General features: G+C 41.2%; 1 protein-coding gene, 1 long non-coding RNA gene and 1 pseudogene across 9 annotated transcripts in view; 1 reads left to right on the forward strand and 2 right to left on the reverse strand.

The window, feature by feature from the left end:
- The window catches only part of PLCH1 (phospholipase C eta 1), a 203346-nt gene that overhangs the window by 114126 nt on the left and 75382 nt on the right, over positions 1-13838 (forward strand). For all 7 annotated transcript variants that reach the window (XM_072792195.1, XM_072792194.1, XM_072792197.1 and 4 more), the window contains 2 exons: positions 6899-7045; positions 9738-9981. In XM_072792195.1, the coding sequence (XP_072648296.1) occupies positions 6899-7045; positions 9738-9981 (391 nt within the window). The remainder of the gene's footprint in view (positions 1-6898; positions 7046-9737; positions 9982-13838) is intronic.
- LOC140614411 (methylosome subunit pICln pseudogene) lies at positions 4229-5673 on the reverse strand (annotated as a pseudogene).
- The window catches only part of LOC140613793 (uncharacterized), a 28295-nt gene continuing 25686 nt past the window's right edge, over positions 11230-13838 (reverse strand). For both annotated transcript variants that reach the window (XR_012014675.1, XR_012014676.1), the window contains one exon: positions 11230-11576. This is a non-coding gene — a long non-coding RNA (uncharacterized lncRNA). The remainder of the gene's footprint in view (positions 11577-13838) is intronic.

The raw sequence follows: 13838 nt of genomic DNA on the forward strand, positions 1-13838 counted from the left end.
TGTGTGTGAAATGGGGAATGACAGCAAATGGGCATGAGGTTTCTTCTTGGGGTGACGGAGATGTTCTAAAATAGGATCAGCTCACAACTCTGTAGATATACTAAAGTCATTAAATTGTACACTTAAAATAGATGTATTTTAACGTATATATAAATCATACCTCAGTAAAGCTGTTAAAAAATTAGCATCAGGTGGTGTGTTCGACGTTCCTACCAGAATGTGATGACCTCTAATTCAAGCATGGCTTAAAGAGTTAAACCCTCTTAGATGTCATATATACTTAGTGGAAATGTTGGGAATCTCTCCTCCTATGGTATATACTCTCTTATACTTCAAATCAGAAATACTTTTTTTCCAGCATTTTCTGCTTGAGGGTTTTAGTGAACTGATAACCCTTAAGGATATTTACTTATTTTAAACTGACTATGGCAGAAATTGATTTAATACTTTTAAAGAATTGAATTCTAAAGGACCTTGTAGACCGGTTTGCTTTGCCTTTTCATTTTACAGATAAAACTCCGTTGAGGGGTTTTAAAACTCTAATTACGTAATAAAGTTAGAAATACAGTCTTCTGCTCATCTGTTCTGTTCTTTAAATATTTATGCTATTCTCTTAGGCAGCCATTTTAAAATGATAATTATTAAGACTGTGTAGAAACATGGAAAACTGTTTATTATACAAATGAAAAAAAAAAAAAAAAAGGCAGCAGCGCGCCAAATGACCTAAATACCATAATTGCAACCAGTATGTCAAATTTGGGTACATATCAAGGTCTGGAGTATAATAGATGAAAACACTATGTGTGTTATGGGTTTTTCTCTTTTAATATCCCTGAATACGGCTGCATTATATCAAAATAAGTTTCTTTTCTAAAAAAAATATTAAGGCTACCATAGACAGAATGTGGAATCATTGGGATGGTGGTAGCTAGCTGAATTTGTGACTTGCATTTGCAGACTTTCCCAGACACCTTCCAGGACTGGGAATATGTGTGATGAGGTTTTATCATTCTCAGCCCCTGGACCTACTCTTCCTTGTGTACCTGCCACTGGAAGTCTTCCTTTGTTCCCTTGTTTCTCAGGCTATTTTATGGAATCTACTGATCTAGCATGGCTGAAGAATGACTTCTATGTGGGTGGCAACTACGGTCATCTGTCTCTACCGAAGGCAGAACATAAAGAAAATTGGCTTAAACTAACACTTTGCGATCTAGATGACATTGGAAGAATATTTTTGCCTCCAACATTGGATGAGTTACAAAGAATGACTGAGGATGTTCTTTCTCTGGTTAGCCTTACATCTCAGTGGCTTGTCCACAGTGAGGTCTGAGGGAGGGAGAAATACTTTAGGTGACTCACTCCCAAGACTCCCCTGGACTTGATTTTTTCATTTTGACTCTAGCTAAATGGCTTTTCCATGTGATAAGGAGCGTGCAGGAGCGACATCAACAAGTTAAGTAGCACAGGGTTTCAGATCTTAGCTCTGCAAATACATTTCAATCATATATGCTTGTTTACTGCAGTGGATGAAGCTGGAGTCAGCCCATGGCTGAGCTGGTGGGATCAGTGTGAAGCTAGTGAATATTTATATATTTTTATTATTTTTTAAAATTTTATTTGAAAGATTTTATTTATTTATTCATGAGAGACACAGAGAGAGAGGGAGAGACATAGGCAGAGGGAGAAGCAGATTCCCTGTGGGGAGCCCGATGTGGGACTCGATCCCAGGACCCCAGGATCACGACCTGAGCCAAAGGCAGACGCCCAACCACTGAGTCACCCAGGCATCCCTGAATATTAATATATTATATATATGCCTTTCCTCAGTGAGGGATTGAATCCTACTTTCTAAAATATTTGGGTTTCTCTGAATGATACTTTTGCTAAATAGTAGATGGTACTTATTAGCTCAAATGACTGATTGCACTTTTATATCATTGTGCTTTTCCTGTTAAAGTAGTGAGATGTTATGGGCATAGCAGTTGCATTTTAGGTTAAAAAAAAAAGTGGGGATTCTGTGAAAAGGAAAGAGAAGGAGTAAGTGTGAACAAGCCGAGGACACTATGTCAGATGTATAGGCAGTGCTTGCTGTTAGATCTTTGATAGTATAGTCAATTCAGTTTTCCACTCTGGCTTAAATAATTTATTTCATTCTCTCTTCCCAAAGAAACATCTTCCTGAATTATGTTTTTTTTTTTTTTTTTTTTTAATTCCACCAATCCTTTGCTCAGAAATGTCTAGTGAATCTCTCATGCTAGTCGGTTAAGATCTTATTCTACCCCCGGCTTCCTACAGCCTAGTTTTGTCTGGGCCATGGAATCACATATCCTGTCGACTTCCTTGAGAGACACTCTTCCAAAGTTGGGGACCCATCCCTCCCTATCCTCTGAGCATACCTCTAGCCCACTGTATTCTCCTTTCTCTGTGGAATCCCCCAGTATTTTTGTCTTCACATTAGACTTGGCATTTATTTTTAAAGTTTTCAACAATAAAACCATAATAGTAGCTAGCTACCATTTCTAGTGCTTACGATATATGCCAGCCAGTGTCTTCAGTACTTTACAAGAGCTGACTCCTCAATCCTCAACAACATTTCAAGATTATTATTCTTACTTTATAGGTAAAGAAATGGAGACACACAGGGATTAGGTAACTTGTCCAAAGCCATATAGCTAGTTAAGTGGCAGATCTGGGATTCTATCCCAGGCTTCTAGATTCAGACTCTGTTCTTGACCACAGCTCTAAACTACCATTAATACATTATCCTTTTAGATGTTTTATTCTCTTAAAGTTTAACCTCTTTAAGTCAAAGACAAAATCTCCTTGTTCTCTGCTTTACCTCATTACATAGCCCTGCGCCTGGAGCAAGGAGTTGCTCTGTGAACATCTGTTTATTGATGTGACCTACTATTTTATATTTTTAATTATTATTTTTTAAAAAGATTTTTAAAATTTATTTTTTTATTTTTAATTTTAGTTTTTTTTAAAGAAGATTTTACTTGTTTATTCATGAGAGACAGAGAGAGACAGAGAGAGAGAGAGGTGGGGGGGGGGCAGAGATAGAGGCACAGGGAGAAGCAGGCTCCATGCATGGAGCCCGAAGTGGGACTTGATTCTGAAACCCCAGGATCATGCCGTGGGCTGAAGGCGGTGCTAAACCACTGAGCCACCCGGGCTGCCCATAAAAGATTTTTATTTTTAAGTAATTGCTACACCCATCATGGGGCTTGAACTTATAACCCTGAGATCAAGAGTCAGATGCTCTACCAACTGAGTCAGCTAGAAGCCCCAATGTGACTTGCTATTATCAGTGGTCGGTCAAGTTCTCAGGTTTTCCTAGGAGTTTTGGCTGTGTTGGTTTGACTTGGTTTTATCTCCGATACACTGACACTGTTCTCCCTCTAATTAGTGGTGTGAGATGGTCAATGTGGTTGCCAAGAATTCAAATCGGGCTTTTGTTACCCAAACGAACTCAGGGTGGGTGACTACTAATGAGTGTGAAACCGAATCTCAAATTTTTCTCTGTGCATCAAAGGCAGTATTTTAAGTTTTGTGTGTTTGTTTTCTTAAGCACAGTCTTTAAAATTATTTTTGGTTATTTGATGTGTCATACAAAATGAGAAAGAGCAACCTATAATTTCACTTTCCTTATAGTATCAGATCCTAAAACCATACTTAATTTTATGCAGCTCCTCCTTGATTTCTTTGGAGAAGAAAAAGCTCTTCATGCCGGGAAGAGTGAAAGTTGGTTATGGTGAAGTGACTTTTAGTGAGTGCTCTGTACGTACAATGTTAAGTTTAAGGGCATGTTATCTCTCCTGATAAAGGCAAAATACTTGGTCAAAAAAAGCTGAAGTCTCATGTTGTTGAAGTTTATTTTCTGTGTTTCTTTTATTTGTTTCTAACAGCTTGCTAAGATAGGTGCTCAGAGCCAGATGTTTCTAGTGCTCTAGTGGTTATATATGTACCTGTGCATTAGTTGGCGAGATAGATGCTATCTCTGGCTAACGTAATAAGAAAGTAGTTGAAAGAGTATTGAATAACTTGCAGAATCAAGCGGAAAATGTCAGCCTTAAGGCTAACTGTAACAACTCTGGCATCTTTGGGAGGCTGGGCAGGAGCATCTCTTAAGTCTTGGCCATCGTAATGGCCCAGTTCTGTTCCTTTTTTTTTTTTTTTTTTTTTTAGAAAACCTAGATTTATTCGTTAAACTATTACAAAGACAAAACAATTATCATTGAAGTACTGTGAGGACTTCATCCCAATTCCATTTGTTATGGAAACTGACCTAAGAGGTTAGAAATTAAAGGCTATAACCTAAGAGGTTATAACAAAACAGACTGGTGAAACATGGTGAAAGAAGTAAAAGCTAATCAGAAGCATCCATATTAGTGGTATTTCATGTGGCTAGGATATTTCCCAAGAGGCTCTCTATAGATGCCTAAATGAATTAACCTGGATCCCAAATTAGTAAAGAGACCCTAATCCCTGTGAAGAACAAGCAGTGGCCAGGATTTCTCTGAGATCTCTTTGTCTTTCTTTTTAAGGGGTAAGGGAATCCTTAGGCTCTAAAGGATATATCTTAGATTCAGCCTCCTTCCTTCCCATCCAGTCTACCTATGTCTTCAAGCACCTGCGCATTCTCACCACATAGGCCTGCCAGGTTACAGCAGATGCATATAGTGAAAGCAGGAACTATAGGCCTACTCAGAGGATACCTATACACAAAAGTTTTGGGTAGATGATAAACTACAAATACCCTCTTGGTTAAGTTAATTCACCTTTGTTAATAAAGGTCATAGTTTCTTCTGCTGGTGACAACTTTTTGTCTCAGTATATAGTCTGTCTCAAAAAAAGAACTGGTTCAGGTAAATTTTGGAGAAGGAAAAAGACTTTCATCAACACCCACTCCACAGTAGAAGAGGCACCAAGTTCTTTAGTCCTTTCCTAGTTATGAGCAGAATCCCACAGCAGCATAAATCATCTTCAGTGATCAACATCTGCATCCTCAAACTGTCCAGCAACTGTTGGTGTAGTGTCTACCTCCATCCCATCTTCATAATCTCTGATTGAATCTTCTGTCCGGACTCCAGCCATGTTATATTGGCTGCTCACAGACTGAGAAAGCATTCCTTCTAATCTCTCCAAGGTGGCCTGGCCTTCTGCTGTTAAATGGGATAATCCTTCTTCATAGGTATAAAATGTAGGGATGTCCCCCTGCCCTTGTTCATGTGCTTCCACATCATATTCTTCTCCATCGTAATCATCTGAATCTTCATCCTCAGGATCAGGATGCAAAGCCTGGCATTCACACATTGCAGTGAACATTGCCTCCAATGCTGATTTATCACTAGGCACAAATCTAAATTCAGCAATAGGTTCAACATCATCATTACTGTCTTCTTCTTCTTCAGCAACAGATTCTTTTGATTCTTCTCCAAATTTAGCATTCACCATAACATGCAAATGCTCTCGTGGATAGGCATTTAGGTCCCTGGACACCGCATGCAAGCTAATGGTGGGGTATTCCAGTGAGAATCCTAATCCAGAGCCATCTAACCAAGACAGGCGGCTCTCCGCGGTGCAGAGCGTGCCGGTGCCGAGGCCCTTGCCCTTCAGCACAGCCTCGGTCCATGCCGAGCCGGGCGGCGGGAAACTTTTGAGGAAGCTCATTGTAGCAGGGAGCGCGGAGACAGGCCGGGAGCGAGCTGCCGCGCGGCGACTCCAGCGCTCCGTTCTGTTCCCTTTTGATGCACAGCTTAGGATTTGTGTTCTTTGGAAGGGAGTTACATTTGTTCTTAGCTTAAGTTAGTCAGGTGTGCATTTCTTAGTTGGGGTGATTGATAGGCCACCAAAAACACATGAAATGGGAAAGGGGTATTTCCCCTTACTTACTTACTTACTTACTCTTACTAAGAAGGGGAAACAGGCAACACTGACAGATGCCCACTTCTTCTTTTTTTTTTCTTAAAAGATTTTATTTATTTATTCATGAGAGACACAGAGAGAGAGGCAGAGACACAGGCAGAGGGAGAAGCAGGCTCCCTGCAGGAGCCTGATGCAGGACTCGATCCCAGGACCCTGGGATCACGACCTGGGCCGAAGGCAGCCGCTCAACCACTGAGCCACTCAGGCGTCCCCAGATGCCCACTTCTAACAAGGTTCCTCTCAAAGCAGAGAGAATTTAAATGATAGTTTCAACTTGAACAATGAGAGATTTGGACAGTGCCTGAATTCAATCACTAAGTTATTCTTCTAGGTGGAAAATCTTAGCAGTTTACTTCATTAATCAGCAAATGTTTTATATTGAATTGTGAATACGTGTTTATTTTTCTGATCACATTTTAAAAATGGTATTTATTTTCATATTTATTTATTTAAATGTTTTCATATCCTGTTTTCAAATGTACACAAAAATGCAATAATACGAACCCATCAGTAATCGTTATTCAATTTAAAAAATTATTAACATTTTGTCAATCTTGTTTTAGTTGATTGCATTTTAAAGGATTGACATGTTTTTAGAGCTGACTATATAGAAGCTCAAAAGATTTACCATGAAGTCTGAGAAATGCTTTATGGACATACATCCAAGCATCAAATGATTAGCCTCATACCAAAAAACATGTTGCCAGTTAGGACAGAAGATGGCCTTGTGTAGCATTAATGCGCTGTTTATCTGGAAGTACAATTTTATTTCAATCAGGAAGGCTTTTTACTAACCTAAGACTGGAAAATCAATTCCCCAGTAGCTCTTTCCAGATTACCTTTACCAACTTTGTCTTCTGGCCCTTGGAATCTTTGGGGAGTGAATCCGAGGTTTTATTTGATAGTAAATTTTCTGAACGCCAGTCTGCATGTGCACTACGAGCTGAAAATCCTCTCATCTCTTTTGCAGTTGAAAGATGCATGAGTGTGATGCAGTCTGGGACTCAGATGATCAAACTGAAACGTGGAACCAAAGGGCTAGTCCGGCTCTTTTACCTGGATGAGCATCGGACCCGCCTTCGATGGAGACCCTCGAGGAAGAGCGAGAAGGCAAAAAGTAAGACCAGCCTTTGAATTCTTTGCTTGACTTGATATAGTAACGCATGAGTTATATTTGCTGTGCTCTGTGGAAGCTTCAGGTCTACGAAACTTGGTATTTTTGTAAGTTTTGCCGTCTGTTGCTAAAGAATGTGGACAGACTGAATAAGTAAGGACCATTTTTGCGTTTTTAATTCTTTGGGAATTTCAATCCATAAAAGTTTTCTTGTCCATGAATGCTGTGAATGTTAATATTTCCCCTGTATTGGAGGCATCGTTTTTTTTTTTTTGTTGTTGTTGTTGTTGGGATATGAGGTTTTATAACGTGAGACCTTTTATTTTATTTTATTTTTCAAGAAAAGGTGAAGGGTATCATAAATCCAATGGACTTAAAAGTGTACGGCCATATTCTGAGCACGGTTAACTCATTAGTGAGTTGACTTTTGATAATATCAAGCAAAAGAGCCTTGATCTCAGCCCTACTTAAAGTCTCTGTCCCACACTTTGTACAGTCACCAAGTCGGTGTCAGGTCCCATGTAATGGCTCTCTCATCTCCTTCCTTCCTGTTTCAAAGGCACCGCCCTGGTCTACAGTCTCTTCACCTTTCTGGCCTGTTGAGATGTCTCCTAACCCATATCCATTTTGCTAGTTTCTTCTGCTTTTGTCAGTTAAGACGCTTTCCTCTTCAAGTAGCAGAAGACTTTGACTAACCTAGACTTCATGATAAATGGATATAACGTCTCACTCAACAGGAAACTCAGAGCTCGGCAGGTCCAGGCGTGGGACATTCTCTAGTTTGGTTTTCTTCAGTGCTCTTGGCTCTGTCCCTTGTGTGTTGGCCCTGTAGTCAAGGCAACAGCAACATGATGCTTCCTTTTTTAGGAGAGAGGAACCACTTTCCAGTATTTTCTCTCAAAGCAGACAGTCCCATGTCTCCTTGGTTAAAACTGAGTTATCGTCTCATACCTTAATCAGTCATAAGAAATAGGAATGGGCCAACCCCAATGGCTTAGACTCACCAAAACTTGCTCTAGGGTGGGCTTCGGCTCGTTTCTTTGTGAATCATGCAGGGAATGAGTTGATACCAGAAGAAAATTGTGACTTTGCTATTAAGGAGGAAGAGGAGGAAGAGGAGGAGGAGGAGGAGAAGGAGTAGGAGGAGGAGGAGGAGGAGGAAGAAAAGATGGTACATAGAGGCAGTCAGTAAACTTGCAACACTTCTGGTTCAATGCTTTAAAACAAGCAAGCAAACAAATAAAAAAGTACTATTTTAATCTAAAGTAATCGTCCCTGCTAGTGCTTCACTGATCCAAAGCTGCAGTACTGCTCCATTACCTAAATGGTGCTTATCTCTGACTCTTATACTAGGCTGTGATCTAGCCTCCACCTACCTTTCCAGCTTCATCTCCCAGCTCGCTCTCTCTCTCTCTGTCTCTCTCTGTCTCTCGAGCTTTCCAGTCTAGCATAAATGGTCTATTTACCATCCCTAGTGTGGACCTCGTGTTTCCGTATCTTATGCTTTCTCTCCTGGGATGCCACCCTATTCCTCTGTACCTCTCTAAGCCCTGCTTCACCTTTACCATCCTAGCATTCTTTCTGTAAATGCCGATCACATTTATCAGTGCTGCTCAGTTATCACCACATGTTTTTTTTTTTTTTTCCTTCCAATTTTGAACTCTCATCTTCTGCATAACTCTAGAGTTGGTCCTAGGTACTTTTGTATGTTTTGCCTGTGCAAATGTGCAAACTATAAATTTGATTGTATTCATAGTCTCCTTTTCTACCAGTCTTTTCATCCCGATGTGTATATTGATCTTCCTACCATAAATTTCTTTTTTTATTTTTGCTTTATTTTATTTTTAAAGATTTTATTTATTTGTTTGAGGGAGGGAGAGCGCAAGCTGGAGGGAGAGGCAGAGGGAGAAGCAGGCCCCCCACCCTGAATGGGAAGCCCGACGAAGGGCTCGATCCTAAGACCCTGGCATCATGATCCAAGCCGAAGGGACCTGCTTAACCAACTCAGCCACCCAGGTGCCCCCGTATCATAAATTTCAACATCTCCTGATGCAGGGCCTGGAAAGGCATTGTCCAGGCTGCCCAGGAAGATAAAGTGGTATGTGGAGAAGGTTCCTAGCAGGAAATAACAGGGCTTGTATTTCACAATTGAACATAATACTGCAATTCACAGACAGTGAATTTGTTTATGCTTATTTTTTTTAAAGATTTTTTTTATTTGAGAGAGAGAGAGAGAACGAGTGTGGGGAGCAGCAGAGGGAGAGAATCATCAAGCAGACTCCATGCGGAGTGCAGAGCCTGATGCAAGGCTCGACCTTATGACCCATGAGACCATGACCTGAGCTGAAACCCAGAGGCAGACGTTCAACTGACTGATCCACCCAGGCATCCCTGTTGATGCTTATTTTTTTTTTAAATTTTTATTTATTTATGATAGTCACAGAGAGAGAGAGAGAGGCGGAGACACAGGCAGATGGAGAAGCAGGCTCCACGCACCGGTAGCCCGACATGGGATTCGATCCCAGGTCTCCAGGATCGCGCCCTGGGCCAAAGGCAGGCGCTAAACCACTGCGCCACTCAGGGATCCCGATGCTTATTTTTAAAATTTATGATGGCTTTGTTCTTTCTTTTCCCCCTTAATCCACTATGCATACCTTCACCTGCCACGTAACTGTGTGCCTTACTTTCCTCCCAGTACTTATTGACTCCATTTACAAAGTGACCGAGGGCCGGCAGTCTGAGATATTCCACAGACAAGCTGAGGGGCACTTCGATCCCAGCTGCTGCTTCACCATCTACCATGGCAACCACATGGAGTCTCTGGATCTCATCACCTCCAACCCCGAGGAGGCCCGCACCTGGATCACAGGCCTCAAGTACCTGATGGCTGGCATCAGTGATGAGGACTCCCTTGCCAAGCGGCAGAGGACCCACGACCAATATCCTCCCCGGAGTGTTAACTTTGATCTCGGCGTGTGTGTGTGTGTGTGTGTGTGTGTGTGTGTGTGTATTAGACCGTGTTTTATTCTCTCCTACAAGTTTGAGGCGTAAAGCTGCTTTCCTCTCTTCCTCTTTACCCCCAGCACCTTTCTGCCCTCTGCTCCCTCTGACCCCAAGTAGATGAATGCGCACAACGTAGAGAGACAAGCTTGCATGGACGCAGGAGCAGGATTCTGGTGAGGAGCCTGAATTTAGCACCACGATCTGAGAGGCCTCTGCGTGCAGCCTAAGGTTTCCTAGGAGGGATGAGCTAGCTGGGAAAGAGTTTATTTGGATTAGAGAAAATCCTGCTTTATGATCAAATCAGTTTAGTTTTAACAAGTACTTTTTTTTTTTTTTTTTAAGATTTTATTTATTTACTCACAAGAGACCCAGAGAGAGAGAGGCAGAGACACAGGCAGAGGGAGAAGCAGGCTCCCTGTGGGGAGGCTGACGTGGGACTCGATCCCGGGACCCCGGGGTCACACCCTGAACCGAAGGCAGATGCTCAACCCCTGGGCCACCCGGGTGTCCCAACAAGTACTTTTTGAGTTCTTATTACATATGAATATTAAGCTCCTTCCTCCTTCTTCTCTCTCTTTAATTTACAGTTTGGAAACTGATTGACACAGAAGGACAAGTTATTTTCTACTTCATACCATTTACCTTCTCTCAATTGTTTAAAACACTGGGGACACATCTGAGTCTCCTTGATTAAGCCCTTTCTTGAGGTCCTGTAATACTGACAAGATAAATAGTCAACATGCTTGGTCTGAAGGCACTTCTACTGCTGGTATTGAGCTGGTCAGCTGCCATGGCCTTTCTGGCCTCAATTTCCTTATCTGTAAAGTGAGGGCAATGGAGCTGTTGACTGCTTTGGTTCCCTTTCTCAAATTTTGAATGGTCTTAAAATACATGTGTCCCTGTGTATGAAGAGAATAGTACCACTTCCTTGCTGTCATTGGAATGTGTGCCCTGATTTTTCTCCCCCCAGCGTAGTGATAAATTTGTGCTGCTCTAGTTATAATTCCTCACCCAGGGTATTGTTTGAGCAGAGCAGAAATATTCAGCCCATGAAAGGAATTTTGACAGTGTGAATGTCTGAGCTGATGAGCCGTGATGTTTTTCATCAATATTCACAGCATGCGGATAGATGCACCTGGGATTCATAAATGAACAAAACAAACATAGAAACTAACTTTCTGTGCTTTATTCCGTTAATTTAGTCCTTCACTCCTTAACATTTGGTTTACAAAAAAAGCCCCACAAAAATACCGAATAAAATCGCTTTCTGGTATAAGCCACAGAACTGTACCAACAGTGCCTGGAACTAAAAGAATATTCATTTTTCATGAGCAGGAGATGTGAGATGGGGCAGTTCAAGGGTTGGTCAGGCAGTGGCTCAGTGATGTCATCAGAGACCGGGGTTCGACGAGGCCCAGGTGGTTGGTGCAGTCCTCAGTGGGATGCCCCTTGGTCAGACGGACGTATGGCTGCTTCTGGTGACAGCTCCAAACAGCCCTGCTCAGAGGGATCATAGTTTCTTCTCACAAACCTTTAAAAAAATTTTTTTCAAAGATTTATTTATTTATTTATTTACTTACTTACTTATTTATTTATTTATGAGAAAGAGTGAGTGAGAGAGAGAGAGAGAGAGTGAGAGGGAGAAAGCCCAAGTGGGTGAGGGGCAGAAGGAGAAGCAGACTCCCCGCTGGACAGGCCAGATCCTGGGACTCCCGGGATCACGGCCCCGTAGGCAGATGCCTAACAGACTGAGCCATCCAGGTGCCCCTCACAAACCCTTTTCTTTAAGAGCAAAGTAAATCTTCCCAGGACACCCCTCCCCTCCTACCCCCAAAAGACTAAGTCTCATCATTGGCCAGAATTGCTGTTATAGGCCCGTTTCTAAGCCAGTCTTCAACAAGGTAAATAATGAGCATAATTGGAGCTCGGGACTCTTGCACTCGTAAAAACTGAAGACTCCAAAGAGTTTGTTGTTTATGTGGGTTTCAGCTGTTGATACTGTCATATTAGAAATTAAATCTGAAAATTAAAAATGATATTTGTCAATTCATTTACAATTATAATGAACTATTACATGTTGACATATATTTTTTTTAAGGTTTTATTTATTTATTCATGAGAGACACAGAGAGAGGCAGAGACACAGGCAGAAGGAGGAGCAGACTCCCTGCGGGGAACGCTATGTGGGACTCCATCCCAGGACTCCGGGATCACGCCCTGAGCTGAAGGCAGATGCCCAACCGCTGAGCCACCCAGGCATCCCACATGTTAACATATTTTTATGAGAACTATTTTTCAAGACAAATTAGTGAGGAACAGTAGAGTGGCTTTCCTCCTTTGCAAGTCTTTTTAACATCTACCTGAATAGAACCCAAGTATTTTCCTGTCTGCCTCTGCATTCAGTTCATATGTTATATTGTTTTAGTGGAAATGCATGAAGAAAACTTAGCCTCACCCAGGTAAATAGTTGGAAAAGGCGGGGACTTCATGGTTATGGGGACCCTTTGGATTATACTTTGGGGATGGCTGTCCTAAGGCCAATCAAGATTCACCTTCCGCTTCCATTGGAGCACCTGGTTCTTGAATACCTGAACACAACCGAGGTTCTCCAACAAGGAAGAAGAAAGGGACATGGCTGTAGGGGAAGACAGTCAATTCTAGAAGTTGCTATCCTCACCCAGTTAACTAGGACAAATTCACAGTGTTCACAGAGCCTTTAACCACGTATGTAACTGCCTCTCATAAGCCTTGAAGTAGACCAGTAAGAGCAACGGGCATATTGTCGTTTTTTTCTAAGTGGCAGCAAAATTTACCCCTTTATCAGATCTTTCCAGTTACATGAGAAATGCATGCTCATTGCGGTAAGCCAAAGAATACAGAGCTGCATGAGGGAAAGATCAATAGTCTTTATCCCTGTGTATGAATTTTTGCACCTTCTTCTTCAAGGTGACTGATGTGAACAATTTGATGCACCCCCTTATCCCTCCTGCCCCATTTTTAAATCCGGTTATCTGTTTTTCTGTTGAGTTTTAAGAGTTCTGTATATTAATCCCTTATCAGATACATGATTTGCAAATACTTTCTTCCATCCTGTTGGTCTTTTTACTTTATTGATATAGTGTCCTTGATGCACAAGATTTTTAAGTTTTCATCAAGTCCAATTTGTCTGTTTTTTCTCCTCTCACGGGTGCTTTGGTGTTAATACCCAAGAAATCCTTGCCATATCCCATGTTGTGAAGATTTTATTCTGTCTTCTGTTAAGAGTTTTATTGTTTCAGGTCTTCCATTTAGGTCCTTGATCCATTTTGAGTTGATTTTTTTGGGGAGTGTTAGCTAATGATCCAACTTCATTCTTTTGCATGTTCATATCCAAGTTTTTCAGGCCCGTTAGTGGAAAATACTGTCCTTTTTTCATATAAAGGTCTTGTCGGCCATGTCAAAAATCATTTGACCATAGATGTGAGGGTTTATTTCTGGGCTATTTTAATGATTCATATGTTTGTCTTCACGCTAATACAACACTGTTTTTGATTACTGTAGCTTCGAGATAAGTTTTTTTTTTTTTTTTTGAGATAAGTTTTGAGATCAAGAAGTGGGAGTCTTCCAATTTCGTTCCTTTTCAAGATGTTTTGGCTATGTAGAGTTTCTTGATATTCCATATGAATTTAGGATGGATTTTTCTATTTCTAAAGAAAGCTTCATTAGGATTTGGATAGAAATTGTATTGAATCTGTAGATTGCTTTGGATAGTACTGACATTTTAACTAAATTGTCTTCCAATCCATGAATGTGG

Source organism: Canis lupus, chromosome 22 (assembly GCF_048164855.1).
Source record: "Canis lupus baileyi chromosome 22, mCanLup2.hap1, whole genome shotgun sequence".
In the NCBI taxonomy this organism is placed as follows: domain Eukaryota; kingdom Metazoa; phylum Chordata; class Mammalia; order Carnivora; family Canidae; genus Canis; species Canis lupus.